Here is a 14,131-nt window from a genome sequence, read left to right as displayed (position 1 = left end):
GGCCGTCGTGCGCAACAGCATGCATGTAATAGCCCCACTGCGGTGGTCTAGTGGCTAAGGTACTCGGCTGCTAACCCGCAGTTCGTGGGATTGAATCCCGGCTGCGGCGGCTGCATTTCTGACGGAGGCGGAAATGTTGTAGGCCCGTGTGCCCACAACGTTAAAGAACCTCAGGTGGTCGAAATTTCCGGAGCCCTTCACTACGGCGTCTCTCATAATCATATGGTGGTTTTGGGACGTTAAACCCCACATATCAATTTTGGATGTGATAAAGCAACGTAGAAAAGCTAAGGAACAGTAAGGTGTAACAAAATGCGAATTGCATAACGAGTGAGTCGCCGAATGGTACATTTCCATCCCAACATTAGAGTAGCGCTAGACATAATTCTTCATCTTCGTCAATCACAGCACCAAAAAACTTGCACAGATTTCCTCGCCAGTGCGTAGTGGATACAACGCTACTCCGAAGAATGACGAAGTATGGCATAGCGAATGCTCCCGCACTACAAAACAAATATGATGGTTTATTACGTAGTGGGTACCCTGCAAGTGTGCGTGTAGCAGTTATGCAAATAGTGTTGAAAAAGCCTATGGAAAGCCGCTCTTTCAGATTTCGCTGTGACTGTTCTGCGCGTTCCGCTCTGGCTTGGCGATTTTTATTTCGATGCCAATTATATGGATACTTTCAGCTTGATTTTGCCGATGGCATCAGTGTCACCGTCAGTCGCCGTATATTCATACGTATCTCTCTCTCTCGCTCTCTCTTTCTTTCTCTCTCTCTCTCTCTCTCTCTCTCTCTCTATATATATATATATATATATATATATATATATACAAGAAAAAACAGAAAAAGACTCCGACACGCGGAATCGAACATGGTCCCTCTGAAACGAGAGTGTGAGCCGCTAACCACTTAGCCACCGAAGAGTTTTTACTTTATTTCCGGTCTTTGACCCACATAAACTGTACAACCTACATATTTATAAACGAACACTCAACAAAATTATAATGTTAAAAACCCGCACAGCCTGTGCGGATGCGCGTATGCAAAAAATGTTTGATCTTTAATAAAAACTCCACCCGTGGTAACCATTCTGGGGTACATTCTAGACACTTTCGCTTCTTTACAAATTTTTTTATGCTCTCTTTGAAATACTGGGTAAGCGATCTTGCATCTACATCAAAGTGCCTGACTGCCATTCTGGACTTCCAGATGCTATGAAGGGCCATAAGCATTATCATGTCTAAAGGGGTACCATCTTCGCTTTGTATTGACAAAAGGCGAATCCCATGTGCATCAAGAAGAAAATCTTTCTTAATTGTGCGCTGGAGCACATCCCAAAGAAAAACGGCATCTAAACAATGCAGGCAAACATGCTCAGTTGTTTCCTTCTTTTTGCAAAGTATACAATGCGTGCCTCAAGGAACATAAAATGCTCTTTCAGCCATCCATGACTTGACCGTCAGGGTCCCAGTGTGTAATTTAAAAAAGAAATTATTTACACCTGGTGGTACTAACATCCCTTTAATAACACGTTTTAATACATTGTCTCCGTGTCCTACACTGTTACGCGACCTATATAAAGGCACAGGTAGAACCATTTGACGGAGGTCTTTATACAGTTTCTTACGACGAACTTCACTCAGGTACTCAAGTGAAAACTGCACTGCCAGAAACCCACAAGAAAGCACAACTTCGCGAATAAAACCATATACGCTAGCGGGCGAGCAGCGAGTTGATACAATCACGTTGGGCAGGTGCTGTCTCAGGCGAAGTTGAAAGAAAGTGCGTAGGAATGAGTCACTAGCGTCCCTAAAAAAGAAAGCGACTGACTACTTGTTTTAAAAACAAGTGGCACAAACTCAGTCCTCTATTTTGCACTCGAAGAAATAAATTGGTGGTACTGGATATCTCAGGGTGATGCCTGCAAAAACACGACAAACACTTGGTGAAATCGTTGATTTTTAACCCCTGAAAAGGGTAAGACTTGAAGGATGTACCAGTTTTTGCTCACTAAAAATGCATTGCAAATCCTGGCTTTGGAAAACATAGACCAACTCCAGCTATTCCACTTATTTACTTTGTCTCGCAGTTTATCCGCTTCGTTCCTACAGAACAAATCACTGTCTCTGTAGCAATCGAGGGCAGCATCCAAATATTTAACTGGTGTAGTAACGAAACGCGTGTTCACTAAAGCGTACGGTTTTTCTGACCAGTCACCGTGCCAAAACCCGAGGCATTTTCTCCAGCTTTCGGCACTGTCACTTGCAGAGCAAAATCTGATAACACATGTCACAGCCTATGTTATGCTTTCTGAATTGGCACAGAACATGGCAATATCGCCCGCATAAGCCTACAACCAGACTTCAACTTCGTGCAGCTTAAACCAGCGAATACAGTCACTCTTTCGGACACTCAAACAAAAAGACTCTACGCACAGACAGAACAAGAGCGGCAAGAGAAGGTAATTCTGGTGGACCGAACGCTTGAATTGGATGAGCTCTCCCACCGCTTCATTAACTATCAGCCGCGTAGAGCAATTTCGGTACACCATGACCACCCCCTCTATAATTACTTTACCTAAGTGCACGTGATGTATAACGCACAAAATAATTTCGTGAGGCACTCTGTCAAAAGCTTTCTCCAGATCGATTTGAAGCATCGCCACCCGCACCCCCATAGCATCGCAACATTCGAAGATACTCCGTGCTACGTGAATGTTAGAAAAGATACTTCGCCCTTTAGTGCCACACGTCTGATGCGGTCCCACAAGCTCTGTAATGACTGTTTGCAGTCTTTGGGCTAAGACTTTTCATCATTATTTTATAACCTCCATTAGTTAGGCAAACTGGGTGGTGAGAAGTTACTCTGCGCAGTGCGATGGTGTCTTCAGATTTCGGTATAAGAACAGTGTGGGAGGATGAAAAGGAGGGGGATAATACTTTGAGTTCGAACGCCTCGTTCCATACGTCAGCTAAAACAGGTGATAATTCTTCTTTGAAGCATTTGTAGAAAGCGGAAGTCACACCATCAGGGCCTGGAGATTTCCCCTGATGCATACTTTCAATAGCACTTTTGACTTCCTCTCTTGAAGTTGGTTCTTCCAGTATTTCTTTCGCACCATTGTCTAGCTTTGGCATCAGGGGTAATAAATCTTTTTTAAAAAGGTCGACATCTGCTGAGCAGGTGACGCATAAACCACTGAAGTGCTCATAGAAAGCACGCCCGATATCTTCTGCTAGTTCACTTACTTTACCCCCATATTCAACGTCCGTTACATGATTGCGTCGCGCGTGCCACTTTGCATTGCCCAACGCCCGCTTTGAAGGTGCTTCATTCATTATTGATCTTTCTGACCTTGCCCAAACCATTGCTCTGCGATATTTTTCCACGTCAAACTGTTATATTTTTTGCTTTAATGTACGAATATTGTCGCTAAACATACCGGGCATCCTACACTCTTCGTTCATCAATTTTCACAAGCTTTTGCGCATGGGTTTTTATTCTGCTCTTTTCCTCTACGTATAGCATTTGAGCGCCCTAATGCTTTCATTTTTATCGCCTGATTGAAATTCTCCTATTTTTCTTTGCCTCACATGTTACGTGCACTTTTCATTTTCTCAACCAGCCTCATTATTTCCTCTAATGACGTTTCATCGCTCAGCAGCTTCGAATTGAACTTTCATAGCTGCCAGTCGAAGTCTTTTTTTCTTTCTCATTCGTGCTTGCGACTGAAAAGCTAAACAAGCCATGGTCGCTAAATGAAACAGCCCTAACATGGTAATCCTTGCAAAACGGCACCAAGTCAAGACTCATGTACGCTCTATCAGGTCGGGCGTGACTTGCTGCCTGAAAGTGGTTGTACTATGTAGTCTTCTCACCGCCAAGACATTCAGCGATGTACTCCAAGCCATATTTATTTATAACGTCGCTTAAAACGGCGGTGCTTGCATTCTTGTACTGTCAAGCGCTAGTTTTGTCTCTGGCTGAAAGAGCACAATTGAAGTCGCCAATCATAACAAGGAGCTTGTTACACTGGACATACTGCTTCAGCTCTTCAAAAACGCACGTTTTTCATCAGCGACAGTCGGTGCGTACAAACAAATTACACGCAATTCTATAGACGAAAACAAAAGATCACGCAGTGAGCCGACCTGGCAGACAAGATGTTACGGCTTCTATTCTGGCTCTAAGACTCTGTCGTACGAACAACACGCAGCCGAAAGAACTTCCTACAGCATGGCTAACTAAAGCATAGTGAGGCGACAAAAATTGGCGCACCATGCCCCCAGTTTCTTTTTCGCCCTCAATCATGGTCTCTTGAACTGCCAAAATATCAAGGTCAGGCTCGCTTACAAATTGGCTCAATTGTATCTGCTTTCTCCTTGAGGCAAGCCCATGCACGTTTAAGGTGGCTACATGGGTTGAGGTTTCAATTTGCGTCATCGCAACGCCGTCAAAAAACCCGGGGTATGACGCTTACGTCAAACTCTACGAATTGGTCATGACGGTGGAGAAGGCGGCGTCTCCACCGTCCTGCGCTCAACCGAAAGGTTCGGCCATGGCCGTAGGAGTGGCCGCCACGCTGGAGTTGTTTGGATGGGTGGCTCATCCGTCATGGTCGCTCTGGGTCCCTTTTCACTTTTTTTTGCGTCATAGGAACGCTACCCTATCGCACTGGCACTGACGCCGATCCCAGCCATCGGTTCTGGCTCGGGGGGGGGGGGGTCTCCATGGAAGGAAGGATCTCGCCGGAAGGATCTCGGTCGTTCTACTTGCGTCAACCTTTGCTTTATTTCTTTCGCCGACTTTGTCAGGTAACCCAACTTCAGGCTTACCTGTTGCTTCACGGTTGCCATCCTGCTGAGCATTCGGCGACACGTCCTGTGCAGTGGAGCTTAGGCTAACTCGTGCTGTTCCCTCCGAGTCCGCCACGTTCATGAGGGCCTTCTGTAGGGCGTTTGCGGTCCAACTGCCGTCCTAAAACAGTGACGTCAGTAGCTTGCAGGCTGGTGATGCAGATAGTAAAGGAAAGACTACAGACAAGGGTGGAGAACTAGGGGGTACTGGGAGAACTACAAAATGGGTTCCGTAAACGAAGGAGGTTAGAGGACAATCTGTTTTCATTAATGCAGTGTATTAAAATAGCGGAAAAGGAACACAGGCCCCTGTGGCTGGCATTTCTAGATATCAAGGGAGATTATGATAATGTGATTCAAGAAAACTCATTGGGGAATAGTGGACACACTAGATGTGTAAGATGGAATAACTAGTATTCTAAAGGATATCTATAAAAATAACAAGGGAGTTATCAAATGGGAAGAACAGGTATCTGAACCTATAGAAGCACAACGTGGGATTCTACAGGGATGTCACTTGTCATCTTTGTTATTTATGCTGTATCTCCAAGGACTAGAAGCCAAATTAGAGGGGAGTCGACTCAGATTCAGCCTCTCTTTTACCAAGCAAGGAAAAACACATTGAACAGTCATTACCAGCGTCGATGTATGCAGAAGATATAGTATTAATAGCCGACAACAAGGAAGATCTGCAGGGATTGATAGACATCTGTGGTAATGAGAAAGATAGGTTAAAATTGGAGTTCAACAGGTAAAAATCGGCAATCATGATTTTTAATCATAACAAAGGCAGTGAGCATAAGATACAGGAAGTCACGCTAGAAATAGTGGATAAATACAAATACTTGGGCGTATGGAAAAATAACCGGGCTGAGTATCTAAAGGAGCACGAAAGATACGTAATCACTAAGACACCAGAAATGCAGATGTAATGAAAAATAGGGCACTGTGGAACTACAAAAGGCATGACGTTCTGTGGGGAATTCAGAAAGCTGTCATGGTCCCGGGTTTGACGTTCGGCAATGCGGTCTTGTGCATGAAAGCAGAAGTTCAAGCAAGATTGCAAATTAAACAGCGGGGCATAGGTAAACTTGCTTTGGGAGCACAGGTGAATACCCCAAATCGGGGGGTTCAGGGAGACGTGGAATGGACATCGTTTAAGTGCAGTGAAGCTAGCAGCAAGATAGAATGTGAGGAGCGATTGAGAAAAATGGTAGAGGAGCATTGGGCTAGGAATGTTTTCACTTACTTGTAGTTGAAGAATGCCGATACTAATTGGAGGAGGCGAACTCGAAAATTGTCAAGCAAGTACCTAGACAACAGCTGACTACCAAGCCAAAAGGAAACATTAAGAAGAAGGTGAAGGAAACAGAGGGGCACATGTAGAAGATGGGAGTGCTTACGAAGTCATCAGTGGAGACCTACCCAACTTTTAAGCAGGAAATTGCAAGGGAAAGATCTACGATAATTCTCGGGGCAGTTCTTTGCTCTTCGAGCCTAGAACGGGAGTATTGCGGACCAAGACGTACCGAGCAAAATACGAAAGGCACAAATACGGTATGTAGTGCGTGTGGAGAGGAGAAGGAAACGGCTGAACATTTGATAATGTTCTGTAAAAGACTCCATCCTATAGTCGAAGATAATGGCACCAAAATTTTCAAAGCATTGAGATTTAGGAACAGTGGAGGCAAAATAGACTTTAAACGGGTAGCAATAACCAGGAGTAAGCTAACTGATTGGTGGCTACAGTCAAGGTGCCAGTGAAATTCAATCCTTAAACACACAGTGATAATGCTTAACCTTATGGCTAGGTGGCGTGAGCCACCGCCCGATCTCTCTCTCTGCGACGCACGTACGACATGTTAGACCTCTCAACAATCGAGACCACGGAGCACAAGCTTTCCGCAGCAGTCCAGAAACGGATACGCGAAGTGGAGAATGCGCAATGGGAAATCTCGATGCAGCAGAAGAGTACACTTCAGCTGTATTGTACATACAAAGAGGCCATTGCTCCGATATCTGTCTATGACAACAGTGGTGGAAGTGGGCTACTGTTCGAAGCGCGCGCGGGAACGCTTCGCACGCTCGCATACCGTAGCCACTTCCATAGAGTTTCCCAAAATTAACTAGACGGCACTCTGGCGCTGCGATCGTTCAGCGACCATGGGAATGATGGGTAGTACACACATTTGCCTAGTCTTCGTACTTGCGGGCGGCGAATCGTACTTGCGGCTTCGTTTATTGCTGGTTGCGGTTTTGTTTAGAAAGAAAGAGCAAACCCTTTTGAACGTAGTGACTTGATTCAAAATGGTAAACCTAAAAGAATAAGGTTGTGAAGCGCAAACTGAAGATTTTCTAATTTATGTTTTCGTGAAAAAACAGCTCCAAGCCACACGAACACACACGGAGCCAGAAGCAGGCCAGAAGTACGAAAATTAGACAAATGTGTGTACTACCCATCTTTCTTATGCTCGCTGAAGCGCCGTGTGCTGCAGCTCCCATAGACACTAGCGCCAGAGTTTCCTCTAGTGTATATTAAGAACCTCTATGGCCACTTCGACCCAAACATCCAGTCGACCCTATGCAGAGTGTGCGGAGCGGAACAGGAGACAGTTGAGCACTTGGTGATAAAATGCCAAAAACGCTCACCCTGCCCGCCCGAGGTAACTACACTACCTCAGGCGCTAGCCTTGGTGGACCGGAATGCAAAAGCAGTTTCCACCACAAAGACAAGGCCCCAACCAACAGTGCTGGAAGTGGTGCCAAAAGTGAACTCCTCTTCGTGCTCCAAATTTTTTTTCGTTCTTTTCTTTTTATACCTAGGCTGGAACACAACATGTATGTATTCACCCGTTACAAAGGGCAAAGCGACAAATCCTCATCATCTAAGGGCACAGCCGGATACATCCATCGATCCATCCATGCCTGGACAAGCCCGGTAACGCTGGCGTACGTCTTCGTGCAGTCTGCATCCTCGTGACCAAAACGGCGACATCGAGCGCGTCGAGGCACTATGCAGTCTCGTCGAATGCACCCGGAACTTTTGCAGCGTAGGCGCAGGGGAGCATGACCCGGAAGAACAACGAAGGTCAGCTCTCTCGCAATCTTGAACTGATGTGAAATGTCGCCGTCTTTGACGTCGGAATACAACTTTAGGCCCATATACCGTGTTGTCGAGTCCTTTGCGGTGACACCCTGGGCTCTCCATTTCTTAAGCTTCACCTCTAAAACGTTTCCGTAGGGGTTCAAGGCCACACGAACGTCTTCGTCGGTTCCGCCATGCAGCAGCCAGTGTAGCTTCAAATGAACCTCGCGGTTATTTGGGTCAATAAACAAACATGGGTGGTTCTTTACCTTCACATCGACGGTGGAGAGCAATTTTTTGCAGCGTCAGCACTCGTCATTGTCACAGCCTAAACGTGGCTCATTTGATACTCTCACATCACCACAACGTCGGTGAGCGCACTAAGTTTGGCCAAAGTACCCCGGTAGTCTTCGACACGATAAGGTAGAGCTCTTGGATCACCATGCATGAAAACGGTGTTCGCAATGATGCGTCCGGATGGTAGATTAGGCAGAATCACCTAATATTCGTCGGCACTAGGCATAGACATCCTGTTACCGTGGCCCGCTCGAACCACTGAACCCGTTCCGTCAGAGCCAAACATTCAGCGACCATATCGCTCGAAAGCCCAAAGTGGAATACAGCCACTGAAGAGCACGGCCATCGCCGTTCAAACGACAAGCCGCTGAACCACTTACAAGCACTTACACGACAAGCCGATATGAACCACTTACCGCTGCTGATGGGCATTTCGGGGGGGGGGGGGATATCGTGTTTTCAGCATTACTAGAAAGATGGCACAATGAGCGTGCGTCGCCACACTAAAAAAAAGAGCGAGTAAAAAGGGTGTCTTTTGTCCCACAACAATAAGTGTCATCTATATTGCATTTTATCCTTGCGCTATCGCCCCGCACCCGGTACATTGCGGCCACGATTGACATGCCCATTATCTGGGTTACATTGCATTCTCAATAGAAAAGTGGCCAGCGCCGAGTTTTGAAGAAAGGAAGCACACGCAAACCTAATGACGATTATTGTTGTGGGACAAAAAGACACCCTTTTTACTCGATATTTTTTTTAGAGTGCACATGCGTGGCCACGCACGCTCTAACCACCCACGCGTATGTTGCCCCATTTAGAGGAGGGGAGCGGCACTCACTCGCGCGCCTTTATCGCACGGTGGGGAGGAGGGGAGGATCGTATGTTTCGGCTCACCTCGGGCTTTACCTGGAACGATTCTGTTGTAGTTACCGGGTGCGAAAAGGTCACTGAATTACAGTCACCGTTTCCGAAAAGCGTGCGCTTTTCAGGCAGAGCGAAGTAACAAGTGAGACGCTTATTCGCGCGCGTCTGAACATGTGAGTTCGTTTTGTGCGTGATTTTTACGTGAGAAACGCAGAGCACGTTTTGATCCACTTTTTATTCTGCGATTTTTACGATTTGCTGCTATCGCGTTCATCGCCGTGTCTTTGCGGCAAAGATATCACCTTTTTATCACACCAACAATCCGAACTATCCGTACGTACTTGACTGTGAATAACCTGTGCGTATTAAGGCTACAGAACAGGTTAAAACAACCACAGTGACGGAGCTGATTATATTACCAAGAATCGCAGGACTAGAAAATCAGGGCTGGTAAAGATAAAGTTGTTTGGTTAGAGCTAGCTATTCGGTCCTATTGCTTTTAAAGGCGAAGTGAAAGATTTTTTTCTGTGCGTTGGTGAAGAACAAAAGATAGTGCTCAATGTACATGCCAATGGCTGCTAAGGGGAATGAGAGACAGGAAATTCGGCTTTTAGTTAACGCGCACGCTACGAATTTTTCATTGTTCAACAACGCACAGAAGACAAGAAAAGGTTGCTACGTTATACTCGCTGGGCGTAACCTCCTTAGTTTTAGAAATGTGTAGCGAGCGTTGGGCCGTAGTGCCATGAATATAGTGAACTAGTATATACCACGAACTCGAGGTGGTTAAAGGTGGAAAGTAGACACGAAGCGCAAGCCGTAAGAAAGTGTGTGTGTGCCTCCTCTCGTTCAGTCCTTGAAATATCCGCTGGATGGCGGTGCTTCTATATGAGGAATATATGATGAAAAGATGTGAGATGGCAGTGCTTGGAGTGTTGAATAGGTGGACGAACGGACACACAGACAGGTGCATGGACGGACGCACGGATGACTGCACGGACGGATGGACGCATGGACGGACGCAAAAGGGGATGCATAGAAGAAAGCAGGGATGGACGCACAGATGAACGTGCGGACACACGAACACACGCACGCACGGACGGGCAGATGGACGCATGGGCGGCCACACAGACGCACGCATGGATGGACGGAAGCAAGAACGACTGGACGGACGGATGCTTCGCCCCACTATCCATCATTCACTTCATAGATATGCTGCCATTTTTTTCTTTCCGAGCCTTTGTCTTTTCACTACACCAAATACATGGACACCTGATACGTACTCTCGTCGCCGCCATGTTTCGTGCAAAGTCTAAATCAATAACGTTCCTGTATGTTCTATCGGAGTGTGCAAGCCTGCGAAGGCTGTACACAGGCGTTGCTCGAGCAGAAACAAAGTGCTCCAGCCGGCTATATACGTCAAGCATAGGCGTATAACGGGGGGTCAGTGTAGGGCAGCACCTCCTCTATCTTTTTCAATGCCAGCAGGATACGTCCGATTCAGGCACTCATCAGCCTCTACGTCGACCATTTCCTACGCTTTTCTGTCGGCTAGCGTTTCCGCCTGCTTTACGGCCTGAAGGGACAGAGTTATTTGGCGCCCTTATTTGGCCCTTCACGGCTGCATTTGGAATGATTATTGTTTTCATGAGTTGTACATACACGTGTGAGTGGCACTTTCACGTGTGAGTGAAACTCCCTTGATAACATGCTAGACAGTCACGCTGACTTTCGACGAGACACGACGTTTGCGGCTAGCGTGGCTACGATGTCTCCAAGACAATGACAGTGATCCGCTATTACATGCGCGTGACGCAAGCAGCCGTACCTTTTAGGTGGCAATGCACAATGACAACTGCTGCAACTAGAGTGGACTGGTGCTTTCGACTGAGCAGAGAGCGTGTGAAGTGACATTGACAAAAAATTAATGTGGGCCCGTGGGTCTGGGGGGGGGGATAGGTTGCTCAGGCATCGGGCAGCACGTGTGATCCTTGATCAAACTAGTCTGGTGGCACGCCCTATTTCTATTTAGTTTAGCAGGTGGCTAATACATAAGCATGGGCTGTCCTCGCACTGTTAACTTTTCGCTGAAGCAAGAAAAAAAGTAGCGCGAAACCCGTTTAGCTAGCTGGATTGGCCACATTCCATTGGGCCGTTGTTTTGCAGAGTTACGTTAGATCGGAACATTAAGAACTGAGCGGCTAGTTTACCTTCATGTAACATTTTCGGGTTGTTTGGCACGAACATTTGCATAGCATATTGCGAAGTCGTAACAATATAATCGATCGCTTGCCCTGACCATATAGTTGTACTGCCCTTTCAGTGCAGTCAAACCAACGCTGAAAATTACTCAAACACACACACGTACAAAACACACACAGCGGCTAACCCCTGAGAGTGGTTCTTTCACGAAGACAATTCTCGCTGAAATGGGAGCCCCTACGACTCTTAACATTAAACATTTTTTTGCCAACTCAGGTTCATATCATTTGCCTAACTTCTGCTCTTGATTTCTATGGCGTTGTCTAGTGTTGGGACAACCAAATAAAAATTTTTAATGACGTGGATACTGTGAGGAGGGAGGCTTATGCTGTTATTTGCTGTGCAGTATGCACTCACATGCCAAAAGTGATCTTTTTTTATTATTGCTTATTCAAGAAAATACAGGAGCCACTGCTGAAAGATGTATAGCATTCGGAGAAATGCGTACGCCTACTACAATGACGTTCTCTTATGCGTTGTCCCCACTTTTTCAACATGGGCCCCATGAAATAAATGACGGATCTGTGTGGCTGATGATGCAGTTTTTTCAAGCTATAAAGTGCATTGACCAGAAACTTCGATACCAAGAATTGTACGCCTCAAGGAAAACACCTGCTACTAAACGTTAGTCTTCTGTAAATAACGAACTAGCCACGAATATATTTCATTTGCTTTGTGTTGCTAACAGGCTCTAATATCAACATTTGTGACATCTCTGGTCTTCCTTGGCGGTATGTTGCCATGCTGCTGACCTGCAGCTCACTAAATTCATCTTTACCATTGCGGTCGCACTTTGATGGCGCAAAGGGCTGGAGGTCCGTGTGCTTTGCGAAGTCAGTGGACGTAAAGCACAATCAGCTGCTCAGAGTTTGTGGAGCGCTCTGCTATGACACGTTCAATAATCAATCAATGGTACGGCACCTAAAACCCTTAACACTAATACTGTTGTTTGCAATTTAACTTCCAATGACAGTAAACTGAAAGTTAAACTTGTATGTTCAGCAAAGACCTTACCTCTCTTTAGTTGTCTTATTCCAATATCATCATACCCGATGTCACACTGCGTGCCTATCCGTGTCAACATATATAATAAAAAAGAGATCTAAAGACAATAAGAACAATGCTAGACTAAGGACAGGAAGTCCTGGGATATAAGGCGTTGTTCAGGTTGAAACGAATATACTTACTCAAATACTTGTGACGATATATTTAGAAAAATGAAAACCACACTAGAATATGCTTTTCTAGAGCTGCTTCCGGAAAATCTCGCGACACTGTTGGTCCTTTTTTTTCTTGTCCCGTGTAGCCTCGACTACAATGAGTGGTTGTCCGTGGCAACTTGTAATGCGGAAAAGTGATTCATTGTCACTGTTTTGCCATAGCATTCTTGAACCAAAAATGACTAAAAGTTTCCTACTCAGGTATGTTCTAGGTATTGCTTTAGAACCAGAACACAGAACTGTTGCACTGTGCTTACTTTGGTGATTCTTAGTTGATGCAGTAAAAGCTGTTGCCATTGTTCAAATGAATATATATTGTGTGTTGCACTTTGTAACATTTGTTTTTGTGTGGCCTTAAAATGTAGACACGATGCGCATATTGTTCTCGCAGGTACAATTGAACCTGCTCACAGATTGCGTAATCCGTATTGAAAAATTACGATTGTCAAGGAAGCTCTGTGTACTTAGTAACGAAAAAAATGTTTACTTAGATATGCTTCAAAATGCGAAGTATTGTTATTAGAAAGCCAGTCAAACCTACTACGAAGCGCGGCGCAACCGGGTACCAGTGTCTAGTTCATTGCCGAATCATGGGCCCGGAATCATGCCGTGGCGCTGGCCACAGGAGTGCTGGATGGATATACAGCGTTAAAGCGGATGTGTCCATCCACCATTCATAAATAAATACGTAAAAAACAAACATACAAAGCACTAGTACAGAAATAGATATGTGTAGATAAGTTCCACGTAAAAAAGGTGTCTGCCACGTCAATTTGAGCTCGTTACGTTCTCATCCCACACAGCGTACCAGGCCGTAACATGCTAAAATTTTGTAAAATGACTAACGAAGAAACACATCCTGCAGCTTCGTATTTACATGTCGCATGGTTTAGAATAGACGCGATCATATTTTCCGAATGAAATTTAAATTGCGTCTCTATTAGACATAAACAAACCACGGCCGGCTTCGAAGGACATGCTGAAAAGGCAGGACCGATAAGTTGCAAATAAAAAACCGCTTGACAGGATAGTATAGAATTTACTGAAAAACAATGTCACTGTTCACTAAACCGTATCAATTGACAAGCACGTCATCTTATTATAAGTTCGAGAAGCGCTGCCTTGTGCTGTCGGGAGGTTCTGGTGAAAACTTGTGTAACTTCTTGAAAGCACGTCTCGTCGACGTTCATTGCTCCGAGTGCGGCGTCATATGCAAAAAAAAAAGGTTTTTCTTGTTAACATGTCCAAAAAGTACTCTACATTGGATTGGATAAACTTTTATTTGGTCCTCCAAAACACAGATCACTGTATTGCGGGCAGCTCCCACGTGGGAACTGAGATGCCAAGCTCCTCAGCCGCCTCGCGGGCTTGGTGGGCAGCCCAGAGGTGATCTGCCAAGGATGAGCTGCGGATTGCCGCCTCCCATCTGGCAGAGGTGATGTTCGATAAATGAGCGAATTTGGTGCACTGCCAGAGCATATGTTCTAATGAAGCTATTTTCCCACCATGTGGACAAAGATTACTTGGGTATAGGTCAGGG

General features: G+C 45.5%; 1 protein-coding gene across 3 annotated transcripts in view; it reads right to left on the bottom strand.

Annotated features, from left to right (window-relative positions):
* Positions 1-12,745, bottom strand: part of LOC119169391 (uncharacterized) — an 86,225-nt gene extending 73,480 nt beyond the window's left edge. Inside the window, exon 1 of one of the 3 annotated variants that reach the window (XR_012893841.1) lies at positions 12,559-12,745. Coding sequence is in view for 2 of the 3 variants with exons in the window: in XM_075887058.1 (XP_075743173.1) it covers positions 4,840-4,942 (103 nt within the window). In the remaining variant the exon portion in view is untranslated. Of the gene's footprint in view, positions 1-4,839; positions 4,978-12,385; positions 12,526-12,558 lie in introns of those variants that run through there. The other 2 variants (XM_075887059.1, XM_075887058.1) reach the window with 2 other exon arrangements.
* Between the last annotated feature and the right edge of the window lie 1,386 nt (positions 12,746-14,131).

Source organism: Rhipicephalus microplus, chromosome 2 (genome assembly GCF_043290135.1).
Source record: "Rhipicephalus microplus isolate Deutch F79 chromosome 2, USDA_Rmic, whole genome shotgun sequence".
Classification (NCBI taxonomy): Eukaryota; Metazoa; Arthropoda; class Arachnida; order Ixodida; family Ixodidae; genus Rhipicephalus; species Rhipicephalus microplus.
The sequence above is the reverse complement of the archived record's forward strand: the minus strand, read 5'-3'. Positions and strand labels throughout refer to the sequence as shown.